The 14,532-nt window shown below is 39.9% G+C and overlaps 1 protein-coding gene across 6 annotated transcripts in view; it reads right to left on the reverse strand.

Annotated features, from left to right (window-relative positions):
• adgrb1 (adhesion G protein-coupled receptor B1) overlaps positions 1-14,532 on the reverse strand; it is a 447,596-nt gene that overhangs the window by 237,312 nt on the left and 195,752 nt on the right. For all 6 annotated transcript variants that reach the window (XM_062979947.1, XM_062979946.1, XM_062979949.1 and 3 more), the window contains exon 3: positions 3,483-3,641. In XM_062979947.1, the coding sequence (XP_062836017.1) occupies positions 3,483-3,641 (159 nt within the window). The remainder of the gene's footprint in view (positions 1-3,482; positions 3,642-14,532) is intronic.

The raw sequence follows: 14,532 nt of genomic DNA on the forward strand, positions 1-14,532 counted from the left end.
GACTCGGCTTATCTTCGAGTATATACGGTATATTGCCTTGCAGGTTGTGAAGCTTCATAGGGTTTTCAGGCTTGGAAATGGCAGTGAATTTACACTGCAGACCTGATGAAGTTTGGCACAACTTTAATTGCCAGGGCTCAAAGTTAAGAGATCCTGTGGGTTGTAGTTTATTGTTCTCTGCCAAAGAGTGCTGATGCCTCATAAAACTACAGCTCTCATGATTTTATAGCACTAAGCCATGGTAGTTAAAGTCAAGTTAAGTTGCATTTATTCTAATGTGTTCAACATAAAGAAAGAGGCCCTTGGCAGCCATTGGGTTTGAGTTCAAAGACCCCTATCCTCATGGATATCTAAATCTTTAAATTGTCAAGTCCCATGATATGCAATAGTGCCATTATTCCCAAACTTTAGTCCTCCATGTGTTTTGGACTACGACTGAATCTTCTGGGAGCTGAGGGTTGAGAAAGGCTGGAGGACCAAAGTTTGGGAATCACTGGAAATTGTGTCCCTAATATAAAATGGCAAAATAGTGTTTTTTGTATTATTAAAAATATTTCAAGCCATAGATGATTGAGTCTATAAATATAGAATCCATTGTTTATGGACTGTATTGTGACATCACAAAAAGACCTGAGTTTGACAGACTTCAGCAGGGCAATGTATGGCTGTTGTCTTATTCAAGGGGCCAACATAACTAAAAGCTGACTTGATTACAAATAACAAAGGACAATATATAAAAATGGATTGATTGATTGGGTGACTGAAATAATGAAACTTTCATAAGTGTCAACTTTCCTATACTAACCTAAGTGTGACCAAAATCTCATTGATCCAATGGTTCAGCTATACTTGGCTAAACAGTTGGATTGAGGCAGCTGTGTGATTAATGCTACTGCTTCTCATTGCACTTTTTATTACCCTACTATCTGGATGATTGACTTGTATCTGTAATTTTTATTTGTGTCCTTGTTTTATTTGCATTTATTATATGCTAGTCTGGAAGGCATAATGAAATTAAAGATTGGGACGTAAATTATGGGAAGGCATAAACAAATAAATACATGAATTCATAATACATTAGAAAGACAAGCTTCTCTAAATTCCATGGAAAACTAGCAATCATTTTGTACACCCCAGCTCTTCAGAATGCTTTAATGTAAAGTAGGGATGGAAATAATATTAAAAAATACTCGGAAAATGTTTTTAAAACATGCTTTTTTAGTGTTGAGCAACCCCGATGAGAAGTATCATAGAGGGATGAGAATTTTGTTTGGTAGTTGTTTTGTGAAAAAGTTGCATATGGTTATTTTTTTGAAGCAAAACAATATTTTCTAAGTGTAAAATAATATTTCAATGCAAAAATATTAATTTCTGTTGAGAAAGTGCCACATTCTGCCTAGAAAGAATTGTCATTTGATACAAGATTAAACTGTGATGCCGAATAGAGGAGGAGGAGCTGAGATCGGCTCCTGCTTGCTTTCGTGTTAGGTGGGTTTTCTTACCGGGGAGCCCTTATCATTATGAGCGGAAGTACCAAAGGCACTAAAAGAAACAGAGGCAATGAAATCTGTGCACAACCCTAATGTCCATTATGGATAGGAAGAATTTTTATAAATGAATTCATTACTGACAACATGATCTATCACACTTAAAGAATGGCAAAGACAGTTGGAATTGGAAATTACTAGCAATCATGTTTTGTCCTTTTGTTCATCTTTAGGAGATTTTCAGATTTTTAATCAATGGGGCTAGCTCTGTGAGACAGGTTTGCTTTTTTGAATGTTTACTAGACACTGTGTCAAATGCAATAATCTTTCTGATATTGGACAGGCAGAAATAGATCTTTGTGAAATATGTGTGGGTTCAAGATACCATCGATCATATCATCTGGGGCTGTCTCTGTTACAGAGATGGCTGCATGGATTTTCTCCCTTCACTCTCTAAGCAGGTGACTTGGGAATTAACCTCTGAGACTGAACTCAGTCGGCCTCTTATCTTGTCTGCTCTTTGGCATTTCCTATAGGATACTGATCATGGACTTGTCATTTAATCTCTATATAGGTTTGTGTATTTTTTTTTTCCCTTCTGTACTTTCGAGGTGCTAGTAGGCAGTCATATTAGACCTTTTGGCCTTACTTCATTTGTGACTTCTGGAAGAACACAGGCTAGACCTTGAGAAATCAAGACATCTTGGCAAGAAATTGTTGGAACTTCCTGGGATTTCTCACTGCCATGGTGAGAACAAAACAAGCACTGCTTTTCCACCATCATCCTTTTTGCACAAAACTGGTGTTGTTTCAACTTTTGAAAAAAGATGTTCATGTATCCACAAGGCAAACACCCATAAAATATCTCTTTTATGCTGCAAGAGACCTATCTCTTCTGACAGGCCTACCCAGATAGTCTTTAAGCATGATTTTTAAATGTGTGTCCTTTGTCTAATCTCTATTGTATGTATTTAAATATGTATTCTATAGAAATATGCTTTAATATGTGTATCAGTAGTGCTTTTGCAATGTTTATATGTTTTAATTATTCTGTAACCTGCCTTGAGCCAAGATGAGAGGTGGGTAAGAAATAATAATAATAATAATAATAATAATAATAATAATAATAATAATAATAATAATAATAATAATTGAACTCACAAAGATACTGTGGGACTTTCGAATCCAGACTGACAAAGTTCTGGAACCCAACACACCAGACATCACAGTTGAGGAAAATAAAAAACGCTTGGATTATTGATGTTGCCATCCCAGGTGACAGTCGAATTGATGAAAAACAACAGGAAAAACTCTGATGCTATCAGGACCTCAAGATTGAACTTTAAAGGCTCTGGCAGAAACCAGTACAGGTGGTCCCGGTGGTGATGGGCACACTGGGAGCCGTGTCAAAAGATCTCAGCCGGCATTTGGAAACAATAGACATTGACAAAATTACAATCTGCCAACTGCAAAAGGCCATGTGACTGAGATCTGTGCACATCATCCAAAAATACATCACACACTTGGAAAGTGTTCAACTTGTGATTTTGTGATACGAAATCCAGCGTATCTATCTTGTTTGCTGTGTCAGACTATGTTGTTGTGTCAATAATAATGATAATAATAATAATAATAATAATAGCAGCAAAAATCAATGTCTTCAGGGTGAAGAGATGTAGTACTTGCGTCATTAGGAGTGGCCAAAACCGACCCCATCTACTGCAGGGTTGCCAAGATGTAGACACTACTGAGCTAGATGGATCAATTTAACTAACCAGAAGTTAAACAAATGGTCCAGTGACTACGGTGGCTGACTGGCTGGAGTTTGTAGAGCTGATATCCAAAAGCACAGGTTTTCATATTACTAGAACTGGTCACTCATTCTCCATAAAAGAAGGCATGCCCATCATGAGAAGCCACACACAGCATCTAAATAAGGGAAGTGTGACCAAAGTGTGATCTCAGGCCAATGTTTAGAACACAAGCGCTACTTACGGTTACAAGCTTTCCGGTTGCAGAGTCTCCCTTCTTCTAAGACTCCTTCACAGATGAGGCCATCTTCCGGAAGGGGTTGACAGGTCCGGGTTCGAGTCTGGAGGCCACCCCCACAGTCCCTGGTGCATTCTCCCCACATCGACCAAGGGTTCCATCCACCTGAGGAGACAGATGGGGAAAAAACTCTTAACCTTCATGTACCCTTGAACAAGCAAGCAAAAATCTGAAAGGCTGACACCTTGAACGAGCAAGAAGCAATGCCAGGAAGATGCACTTGTTATTGAAAAAAACATTTCTGGTCTCTCAGCTGTCTTCATTAGGGGAATTTATTCAGCACTTAGCCAGACACAAAATTGCATCTCTTCTTAATGCCAGCAGCTGCGTCTCCAAAACCTTATATAGTGATGGCATCGTACTGGCCCTGCTTTATGCTTCCTGGAGATTGTGTGACCTGCACAAAAATGATCAGTGCCCCCAAATATCAGCTGCTTGCAATTTGCTAGGATTTTTCCTGAAAGAACCTGGACAAAAAATGTCTACCTCCCCCCTCCAAAAAAACCCCCAACTTAATACATTTAGGGTTGTTTCATGTTTTCCGGGCTGTATGGCCATGTTCCAGAAGTATTCTCTCCTGACGTTTTGCATCCTCAGGATGCCTGCCATAGATGTGGGCAAAACATCAGGAGAAAATGCTTCTGGAACATGGCCATACAGCCCGGGAAACATGCAACAACCCTGTGATCCCAACCGTGAAAGCCTTCGACAACAAATTAATTCATTTATTCTGGGACATTCAAGGTTGTACCACCAGCTCCCAGTCTGATGGGGAGCTATACCCGCTTTGCTTAGGAATACTAAAAATATTCATAAAATACTCATAAAATAATGCATCATAATTAAATACCAAAACATAGAAGCATGGACCATGAAGAATCTGGGACACACAAATATAGAAATCACACAAAAATCAATAAACAACTATTGATTTTCCATCACTAGACACTGGAATCTCATTGATTGGTTCACTATCAACCAAAATAGATTGCAGAAAGAGGAATCATCATGGACGTTAATGCAACTGATTTGAATGGTTTTATTCTGGTCAAGACTAACAATAGACTTTAGGCTGCAGTCCCAAGCATACTCATTGCAAACGATTAATATGAAAACAAAGTGCTGTGCAGATTCATAATATTTAAATACAGTTGGGCCCCCATATCTTTGGGACCAGTATCTGTAGTTTCATTTATCCATGTCTGACAAAATATATCATCGCTAGGCATTTGCTAGATCTTCTAGCATGACTCTGTAGTAATCTTAGGCTAGAAGTCCTTCATTTAAATAGGGTTTGCTACTATCCATAATTGTATGTATCCATCTAAAGTCCAGGAAAGCATCTCCTGAAGTTCCGATGTTCTACTGTAAGCAGAATGGGGTATATATCTTCTGTAGAGAAAGCATAGCCCTGTGTTGGGTTGTCTGATGCTCCCACCACCAACATATATTCGAAAGTACCTTGGAATCATAACATACTCTGATCAATATATATACTAGTTTATGTTCATTTTGTAAATGTTAATCTCAAGCAAATGGTAAGCTATCTGCCGGGCTGTGGCGCAGACTGGTTAGCGCCAAGAGGTCGAGGCCAGCCCATGTCAGGGTGAGCACCTGACAATTAAAAATAAAAAAATATAGCCCCTGCTCATTGCTAACCTATGCAACCCGAAAGATAGTTGCATCTATCAAGTAGGAAATCTAGGTACCACTTATATGTGGGGAGGCTAATTTACGACACCATAAAAATCATCCAGCTGCCGTTGGAATGAGGAAGTGCCGTCGCAGTGGATGGTGAAGCAGCTGCTCCCCTTGTGGCCGGAATCAGGAAGCTGGAAGCTGGAAGCTGGAGAAGGTTTAAATTGCCTCTGCGTCTGTCTCTGTCTCTGTTCTATGTTTATATGGCATTGAATGTTTGCCTTATATGTGTAATGTGATCCGCCCTGAGTCCCCTTCGGGATGAGAAGGGCAGAATATAAATACTGTAAATAAATAAATATCTATAGGAAACTGCTAATTCATTGGGCAGCACATATCTTCTTTTCTTTTATTAGTATAAGCAACTAGATTTACTGCAAAAGAGTCATTCTTGCTCAAAGAAGCAACAGAAAGTACAGAGAGGGATGGAGGAGAAAATGGCAAGTTAGATAAACTTCTTAAAATGTTACCAAGACATAGAAAGTGCATCATGCACTGGAGGCACCAGAAGAGATCACACATTTCCATATTGGTTGCACTTGTTGATTAATATCTGTCTATGAATATTCTGAAATAATTACTATCATTTAAATGGAAATACATATTTTGACATAATAGGGAAGCTTAGGAGCAAGCCATCTGGGCACCCTTCCATCCCTGAAGTCCAGATGCCTCTTAGAATCAGAGCAACACAGAAACATAGATTTGGAAGAGGCCCCAAGGTCATCCCGTTCGACATCATGATGCCATGCAGGGATACTCAATCAAGGCACCTGACAGATGGCCATCTAGTTTCCATTTGAAAATCTTCAAAGAAGGTAACTCTGGCACACTCCCAGGTATTCCACTGCTTAACAGCTCTTGTTAGCCTTTTCCTCTCTTTTTGTGGTCTATGTCTTTGGTATGGTGGTATGGAAAATAAAGTATTGAGGAATTGGTGGTAGTTGAATCCCTTCTTATTATCCAACATATTCACTTATCCAACCTTCTGCCGGCCTGTTTATGTTGGATAAGTGAGACTCTACTGTATATTTATAATCTTATATTATCTGCTTAGAACTGGATTATATGAGGCCCCTTCTACACAGCTGGATAAAATGGACACTGAAGTGGATTATATGGCAGTGCAGAGTCAAGATAATGCAGTTCAAAGCAGATTTGAAGCAGATTATAAATGGGTTATATAGCTATGTGGAAGGGCCTTGAGTCTACAGTGCCATATAATCCAGTTCAAATCTGATAATCTGTATTTTATAGGCAGTGTGGAAGAGGCCTAAGTGAGGCCTAACTCTGCCTGTCCCCTGGGCTGAGTGGGTTGCTAGGATACCAAGTGGGTGGAGCTTAGCCTTCTAACTGGTAGTAATTGGATAAAAACAATTATTCTTCTCCCTCTAATTAGGACTTTATTTTTCTTTTCTTTTTGTTGTATCAACCTAGAGGCGTGGATGAGGGGTTGTGCTGTCAATTTTCGAGGTTGTGGGGTGTTTAATTTTGTTGTTTTGTCCGCTGCCGTGATTTCATCACTCTTTTATATACTGTATATAGATATAGATACTGAAAAGGTAACTACTAGACCAAAAATTGTATTCATTTCAATGATCATGAAGGAACAGCATGCTCCACCAGACATTGGTAGTATGCTAGTTTAGAGTTCTGACACACAACTCTTTCTTTCAACACTTTACCTCCTGAGGCAATCGCTTTACTTAATCTAATGGTAAGATGTGCCCCGCCGTCTCCCAACACATGCAAAATAGACAAGTTGACCTTCAAGCAGTTTGAAGGGCAGAATTTCCTCCCTCCTCTTTGATGGTTGTTTTTCTTTCCCAAGCAAAGCCTTCTCTGATGGCATGCACAAGTTGGATGCCTTGTCTTTTCCACTTCCTGACAGGAGATAGATTGTGTTTCAGGGCCATCAATGTCTATCGACATAATGGCATCCCCTTAATGTCTCACACAGCCTGATCGATTGCATATCTGTAACCAGACACATCTCAATGGGGGAAGAGCCAAATGCTTCTCCAGTTCATGCCATTAAGAAGGACTACCTCTCCTCCACCTCCCTTGGCAAGTTGGGAGGCAGGAAGCGCATCAGGCCTTGTAGTTTGATAGGTAAATGACTTATCTGTCTCTACCCCCTTCTTGACTGGTGGTTAAGCAAAATGCTTAATTGCTGTAATGCATTAAAAGGCAATAACATCATGCCATTGCAGCATTAAGTAAAATTCATTTCAGCCATCAAAGCTGACTGCCAGTCAGAAAAGGGCCCTTCTGTTCAGTGATGGTCGAGGGAAACGGGTCCAAATTTTACAATGCAATCCATTATGGTATCATTAAAAACCATCAAGAGGGAATGGGGTATGTTTGCTTTAATTAATGAATAGATCTCATGGACACACTGGAGGAGCAAAGTACTGGCATGGCTTCCTAATCACTTCTCTCTTCTGCCTCAAATCTCTTTTTGAGAGGGATAACTGTATTGGATTGCAACCCAATAAGGGTTAGCAGACCCAGAAACAAATCTGAAGGTGATCACTTCAAGATAGGTCCGCTGATTATGAAGAAATTATAGAGGGTGGCATTAGCTCTTGACCACCAAGGCTTGTTTAAGTATTTGAAAGGATGTCATATTGAAGATGGAGCAAACTTGTTTTCTACTGCTCAAGAGACTAGAATATGTAGCAATGGATTCATACTGCAGGAAAAGAATTTCTACCTGAATATTAGGAAGAACTTCCTGATCGCAAGAGCTCTTCAACAGTGGGATACACTGCCTGGGAATTCAGTGGAGTCTCCTTCTCTGGCAGTTTTTAAACAGCGTCTGGGTGGCTATCTGTTGGGAGTGCTGTGATTGTGAATCATGCCTGGTAGAATTGGGTTGGACTCATGCATGGAACCAGAGGGGGGGGGGGGGGGTTGAGGGGCTTCAGCCCCCCCCCCCCAATTCTCAGGGTGGGCTGCGGGAAGGCCTTACATTTATTATTTAAACTGTTATGTTTATTCATATCATGATCTGATCACCATGCTCAATACATCCCATATGTGTGGGGGTCTTGGGATAATGATACAAAAGGTTTCCTAGGGTAGATCCTCTCTCACTCAGACTCAGCCCCCCCCCCCCCCCCCAAAAAAAAATCAAAATCCTGGCTACGGGTCTGGTTGGACTGTAAGATCCTTGTGATCTGTTCCAATTCTATGATTCTGTGAATCCCAACCTGCATGTTTTATCTCCCTTTTACATTAGAGCAGTGATTCCCAAAGTGGGCGCTACTGCCCCCTAGTGGGCGCTGCAGTGATTTAGGGGGGCAGTGATGGCCACAGGTGCATTCGAATGTTTAAACCTTTTTGTATTACCTTTCTATTTTGAGTTCAAAAAACAGTTTCATAATTTCAAACTTCAATGTTTCTAATTTACACCTTTCTTTACTGTATTTTATGAAAAAGGTAGAAACATTAATAATAATAATAATAATAATAATAATAATAATAATTATTATTATTATTATTATTTTATTCTTATAACCCGCCCCATCTCCCCGAAGGGACTCGGGGTGGCTTACATGGGGCCAAGCCCGAACAGAACAATAAAAACAAGACAAAAAAAAAACCAATGAAACCAATAATCAAACCATAAAAGCAAGTCATAAAAACCACATACAAGATAAAATGTTAAAATCATGGATTAGGTTCAAAGAATCTAGGCCAAAGTGCTAAGAGTGCAAATAAATCATATATCTTTCTGTTTAATTGCTATTAAAAAAATTTTTAAAAATTCCAGGAAGCGCTGCATAATATTTTTTCTGGAAAGGGGGGGGGTAGGCCAAATAAGTTTGGGAACCACTGCATTAGAAAACGTAAAAGCACTAGTGATTTCATGCCCACCCACTCCCCTCTAGTTGCTCCAGTTTGCACAGAAGCTCAGCCTATGCCAACTCTTTTTCAGAAATAGGGTCTAACACCTGGATAGTTCTGCAGAACCCAAAACAGCTGCAGCAGAGGTGGCCATACATCTGAGAGTGGATTTACTTTTCGGACAGCAACAGATTCACACATCAACCCTCCAAGGAAGCTACCTTCCCCGTTTCTAGGCTGAGAGAGGGAACACATATTTTTCTGGGAGAGATAGCAAGCTCATATATTTAAACTATTGGAATGTTCTTCCAAACAATTCTAAACATGAATTATTAACTAGCCACAGGCCTCCTTGACATTGATTTGTGTATTGTTGGAAAGATCTCATTTGATGGAGATTTGTGAACAAAGTTTGGATGGGTATCTTTCGGGAATGTTGTGGATTGCTCTATGGACAGGAGATTGGGTCTGATGGCTCCATGCCTTCTCTGATTCTGGGCTTCTTTTGATAGCCAAAGGTTCCCTCACTATGAAAACCAAGTTTTGAAAATAGAACATATATCTTATAAATGTGAAAAAAAAAACCCATGAAGCTGGGACAGTGGAAGAAAGTGAAATCTGACACAGATGCATAGTGGCAGAAAAGTAGCCTAAAAGCACCCATCTAAAGACTTTTCTGCTCCACCAACATTTTGAAGAGGGGAGACATGATTCTGCATCAACTGTTAGGAGACATTGTACATTTAGCATTCAAGAAGTGGATGTAGTAGACCGAAGCCAACAGCTGATTTAACATCACACTAGACAGGATGTCAGTTCTCAAACCAAGCAATCTCGCCCTGAAGGAAAGAGATGCACTACTATTTATAGCAGGCCAGAAAGCCCACCCAGCAACAGCAGAAAACAACATAGAAACCATTAGTAAGCACCAATCATTAAGCTCTAATGGATAAGTACTAAGCAGGCACCAATTAAAAACTAATCACACTGAACCTTTCCTTTATTTTTCTGATTGTTATGGTTATTGGTAGTGAAGTGTCAATTTGTCAAGGATAGCTTATAAATGCTTATGTTCACGTTTTTTGAGATTTCTTGTGAATTTGCAGCTCCCAAATTTATTTTCCTGATTGAAGAAACTTTTCTTTCAGCATTGATTTAGTGTGAATCCTTTTCAATCAATCATTTTATTTATAGCTCACCTTTTCCCCAAGGCTAGAGCTCAAGGATGATTATTCAAAGAGGAAAGGCTTTGGCCTCATGGCCATCCTTTGACCTTCCCCATCAATCCCAACTTTGACCCTCTGCAATCCCCATAAAACAAAATGGCACCTGCAGGGTAGAGATAAGGTAGTTCCTTCTAGCTCCCATGCCCTCCAACATTTCACTGATGAAAAAACAGAACATGGGTGAAAGTAACATCAATAGATGATTGACATGGCAAAAACTATTCATGAGAGAGATCTGTATTGATTGCAGAGATGTTATACTCCAGGGCAGGCAGCCCATCTGTACTTCACCACCACACTCCAGTCCAAGTTAAATCAGTAAAGCAGTTAATTGAAGATTATATAAAAAGTAGTTTCAGCTAAAATAGTAAACATTACAAGTTTATATGTAGGAAATAATCTGAAAGCTTCAAGGTACAGGAGTAGTTTCAAAAACCCAAAGCAACCAGGAATGCAAGGCAGCATAAAATCCAATACAAAAATCCATCAACAATCTTTCAAATTTGGAAGCATGAAACATGAACAAAGACATGGAATAAAGACATGGAACAAAGTCATGAAACAAAGATATAGAATTCCCTTAGCAGGCTTGACTAGGACTTGACAAGAGCTGTTGTCTCGGTTACCAATGTTGACTGGCTGGCAACCCACCCCCCCAAAAAAAAACAAAAAACAAAAACAAAAACCTGGTCTCTCTAATATACACATAAAATCATGCCTTTTCCACTGACTTCCTGATGAGGGCTTTTGCTGTAACAAGCGCTGTGACTTTTGGGGATTATGTTGAGCAGCCCAAAGTTTACGAAAACGAAGTCTCCTATCTACCAGCTCATTATTCGTTCCACCTGGAATTTCATCCTCTGAACTCATTTCAGCCTCTGACATTGTCCCCCTAGGGAACGACTCCTCATCAGTATCTGGGCTCCTCTCTGGAATGTGGCCTTCACTAGCTGCTGGAGACACAGACTGCTCATTTTCAGGACCTAAAATCTCATGTTGGCTCACAGGCCCAGAAATTTTATGACAGAGGATACATTGGTGAAGAGGCTTGGGACAGTCCCTGTCATAATCTACCAACTTCTCAGTGACCTGGGGAGCAGGCACAACCATGAGCTGAATAGGCTGAACTACAACAAGAGGTTTGCTTTTGCTGCAGTCTACTGGGCAGGCCAAGATCCCACCTTCTCCTTTGCTCCCTGTTGAACCACAGAATCATAGAACTGGAAAGTGTCCCATGCTTATAAGGTCCAGCATTCTGTGTAGTGCAGGGTCTCCAGCTAGATTCAGAGCTTATTAGATCCAGACTATGTTCCATTTTGAGCTCCCATTGTAGCAATTGCAACAAGCTGATGACAAAAAGAGAGGTGAAAGAAGGGGAGAGAAACTGGGTCATATTGAAAGCAAATGGTGGGAAATTTTATGACAGAGGATACATTGGTGAAGAGGCTTGGGACAGTCCCTGTCATAATAAGACATTTGGAGGGTATGGGACCCAATCAAACCAAATAATAACTGGCCTAAAATAATTGAACCATACTTTTCAAGACAAAAAAAGCAATACAACAATCACTAGTCAGGCCTCAACTGGAGCACTGCAATTCTAGTGCCTCATTTTTGGAAGACTGCAGTCAAACTGCATTGCATTGGGGCTGGAGTGGGCTCAGGGAAGGGCAATTGGGATATAAACAAGTTGGAGTGGATTCAGAGAAAGGCAACTGGCATCATTTGAGTTACGGGAAACATGATGATGAGAAACTGGGCATCTTCGGCCTGATGAAGAGAAGAATGAAAAGAACATGATTGCCCCCTTTAAATATCTCAAGGGCTTCCACAAAGCTCTTGTTCTCTGCTGATGCAGAGGGCAGAACTAGGTTTAATGGTTTGAAGTTATAGAAGGGTAGATTTCAATTATACATGAGAAGGAACCTCTCGAGATTAAGAGCCATTCAGCTATGGAGCCAATTACCTATAGAGGTGGTTGAATCTTTCTCTGGATGTTTTCAAAAGCAGGCTACAGGGCACAACTGTTTGCTGGGGATGCCCTAGATTGACATCCTGAATTGAACATTGGACTTGATGGCCCACGAGGCCCACTTCCAATATCATGATTCCATAGTTCTCTGCCTGTAATTTTGGTATCAGGGAGCTTTTTGTGACAGACACTCCAGTTCTGATCTGGGACTTGTTCTTCTAGGCCTTCCCAAGACCTGTTTGGTAAAATCCATTATGATAGAAACATTTTTGGCCTGGTAAGACAATATTATATATGTCATCCCCTTTTCAACATGCCTAGCTAAATGGCTGAACTTGTGTCCCATCACTACCCAACTTGTGTTAGCTGAGAAAGATTATCAGGGGGTCTTAGACAACTCACAGCTTACATTAACATTAGTCATGCCTGGTTGGCTTTCAATTGAGTAAAATAAACTTTTTTAAAAAAAATCACTGCTTTCTTTATTTTCTATGGCTGGAGGGTTGCTTGCAGATGAATGTCTCTGGAGCTATTAATACAGTAGAGGAGCAGCTGCAATAACACACTCATTGGGAGACAGTGGATTAAAAGAAATGCCTCTGGATGCAAAAAGATCTTTTTTCTTTCCATTTATTGCTCATGTTAAGGATATTCAAAATACTTGGCTTGGTGAGCTTGATTCTATGGATTGCAATATAACTGGGATGAGCAATCCAGTAGCCTGCGAAGGCTTTTTTTGTAAATATATATTTTAGTAATATTATATTTCATTATATGAATTGATTTGTATATTTAATGTATAAACGTCATTTATCTATAACTCCGTTTCTCCAACCTCTTCCTATTTTTCACTCTTTCTCCATTCTATATTATACATTCATTTATCTAATATATCTTAGTTCTGTTCAGTCTTCTCCTCCCCACCTCTGCCCACCCAATATTCATACCACAATTTCCATTAGAGCTTTAACTTTATCCATGAGCTCAGCTTTTCCCATCTCTGTACAATATTTACATTGGCTTCACTACTTTTCATCCATTCCATATATGTCGATCATTTCTCTTTAATTTTTCATATTTTATCTTTTTTCTTATACTCACAGGTTACACTTGCTATAATATCTGTTTGGACCTGATCACAGAATCATAGAATCGTAGATCTGGAAGAGATCTTGTTGGCCACCCAATCCAACTCCATTCTTCCAAGAAGCAGGAAAATTGCATTCAAAGTCACTCCCTTGACAGATAGCCACTCAGCCTCTGCTTAAAAGCCTCCAAAGAAGGAGCCTCCACCACACTCCAGGGCAGAGAATTCCACTACTGAACAGCTCTCACAGTTAGGAAGTTCTTCCTAATGTTCAGGTGGCCGCATCCTAGTTTCCAGGGCAGCAGAAAACATGCTTGCTCCCTCCTCCCTATGACTTTGCCTCACATATTTATACATGGCCAACATCATGTCTCCTCCCAGCCTTCTCTTCTGCAGGCTAAATAGGTCCAGCTCTTTAAGCGTCTCCTCATAGGGTTTGTTCTTCAGACCCTTGCTCATTTTTGTTGCCTTCATCTGGACACATTACAGCTTGTCAACATCTCCCTTCAATTGCAGTGCCCAGAATTGGACCCAGTATTCCAGGTGTGGTCTGACCAAGGCAGAATAGCATGACTTCCCTGGATCTAGACACAAGACTCTAATTTATGCAGGCCAAAATCCCATCTGATTTTTGAGCTGCTGCATCACATTGTTGGCTCATGTTTAATTTGTTGTCCATGAGGATTTCACGATCTTTTTCACATGTACTACTGTCAAACACGTAATTGTTCCAATTTACCATATTCATTTTTTTTCATATTTCCAACCCCATTGCCTTTCCTGAAAGAATTATCACTTTGAATAAATCTTGATTTTTACACTGATCTTATTGTTTCCTAATATTCCCATCTTTTTGTAGCCCTTGAGTCAACCAGATACCCTTTTTTCTGACAACAAAAATTAAAGTTGGACAGTGAAGGAAGATGATAGGTAGAATATCAACTCATTTGAGATGTGATGCTGGAGATACAATACCATGGATCGCCAAAAATACAAATAAATGGGTTCTGGAGCAAATCCAGACTGAACTCTACCAAGAAGCCAAGATGACTAGATTGACGCTATTGTACTTTCGCCATAGTACAAGAAGATATGGCTCACTAGAAAAGACAATGGTAGGAGACAGAAGGAAAAGAGGAAAATTCCATTCTAGCTGGATAA

Source organism: Anolis carolinensis, chromosome 4 (genome assembly GCF_035594765.1).
Source record: "Anolis carolinensis isolate JA03-04 chromosome 4, rAnoCar3.1.pri, whole genome shotgun sequence".
Lineage (NCBI taxonomy): Eukaryota > Metazoa > Chordata > Lepidosauria > Squamata > Dactyloidae > Anolis > Anolis carolinensis.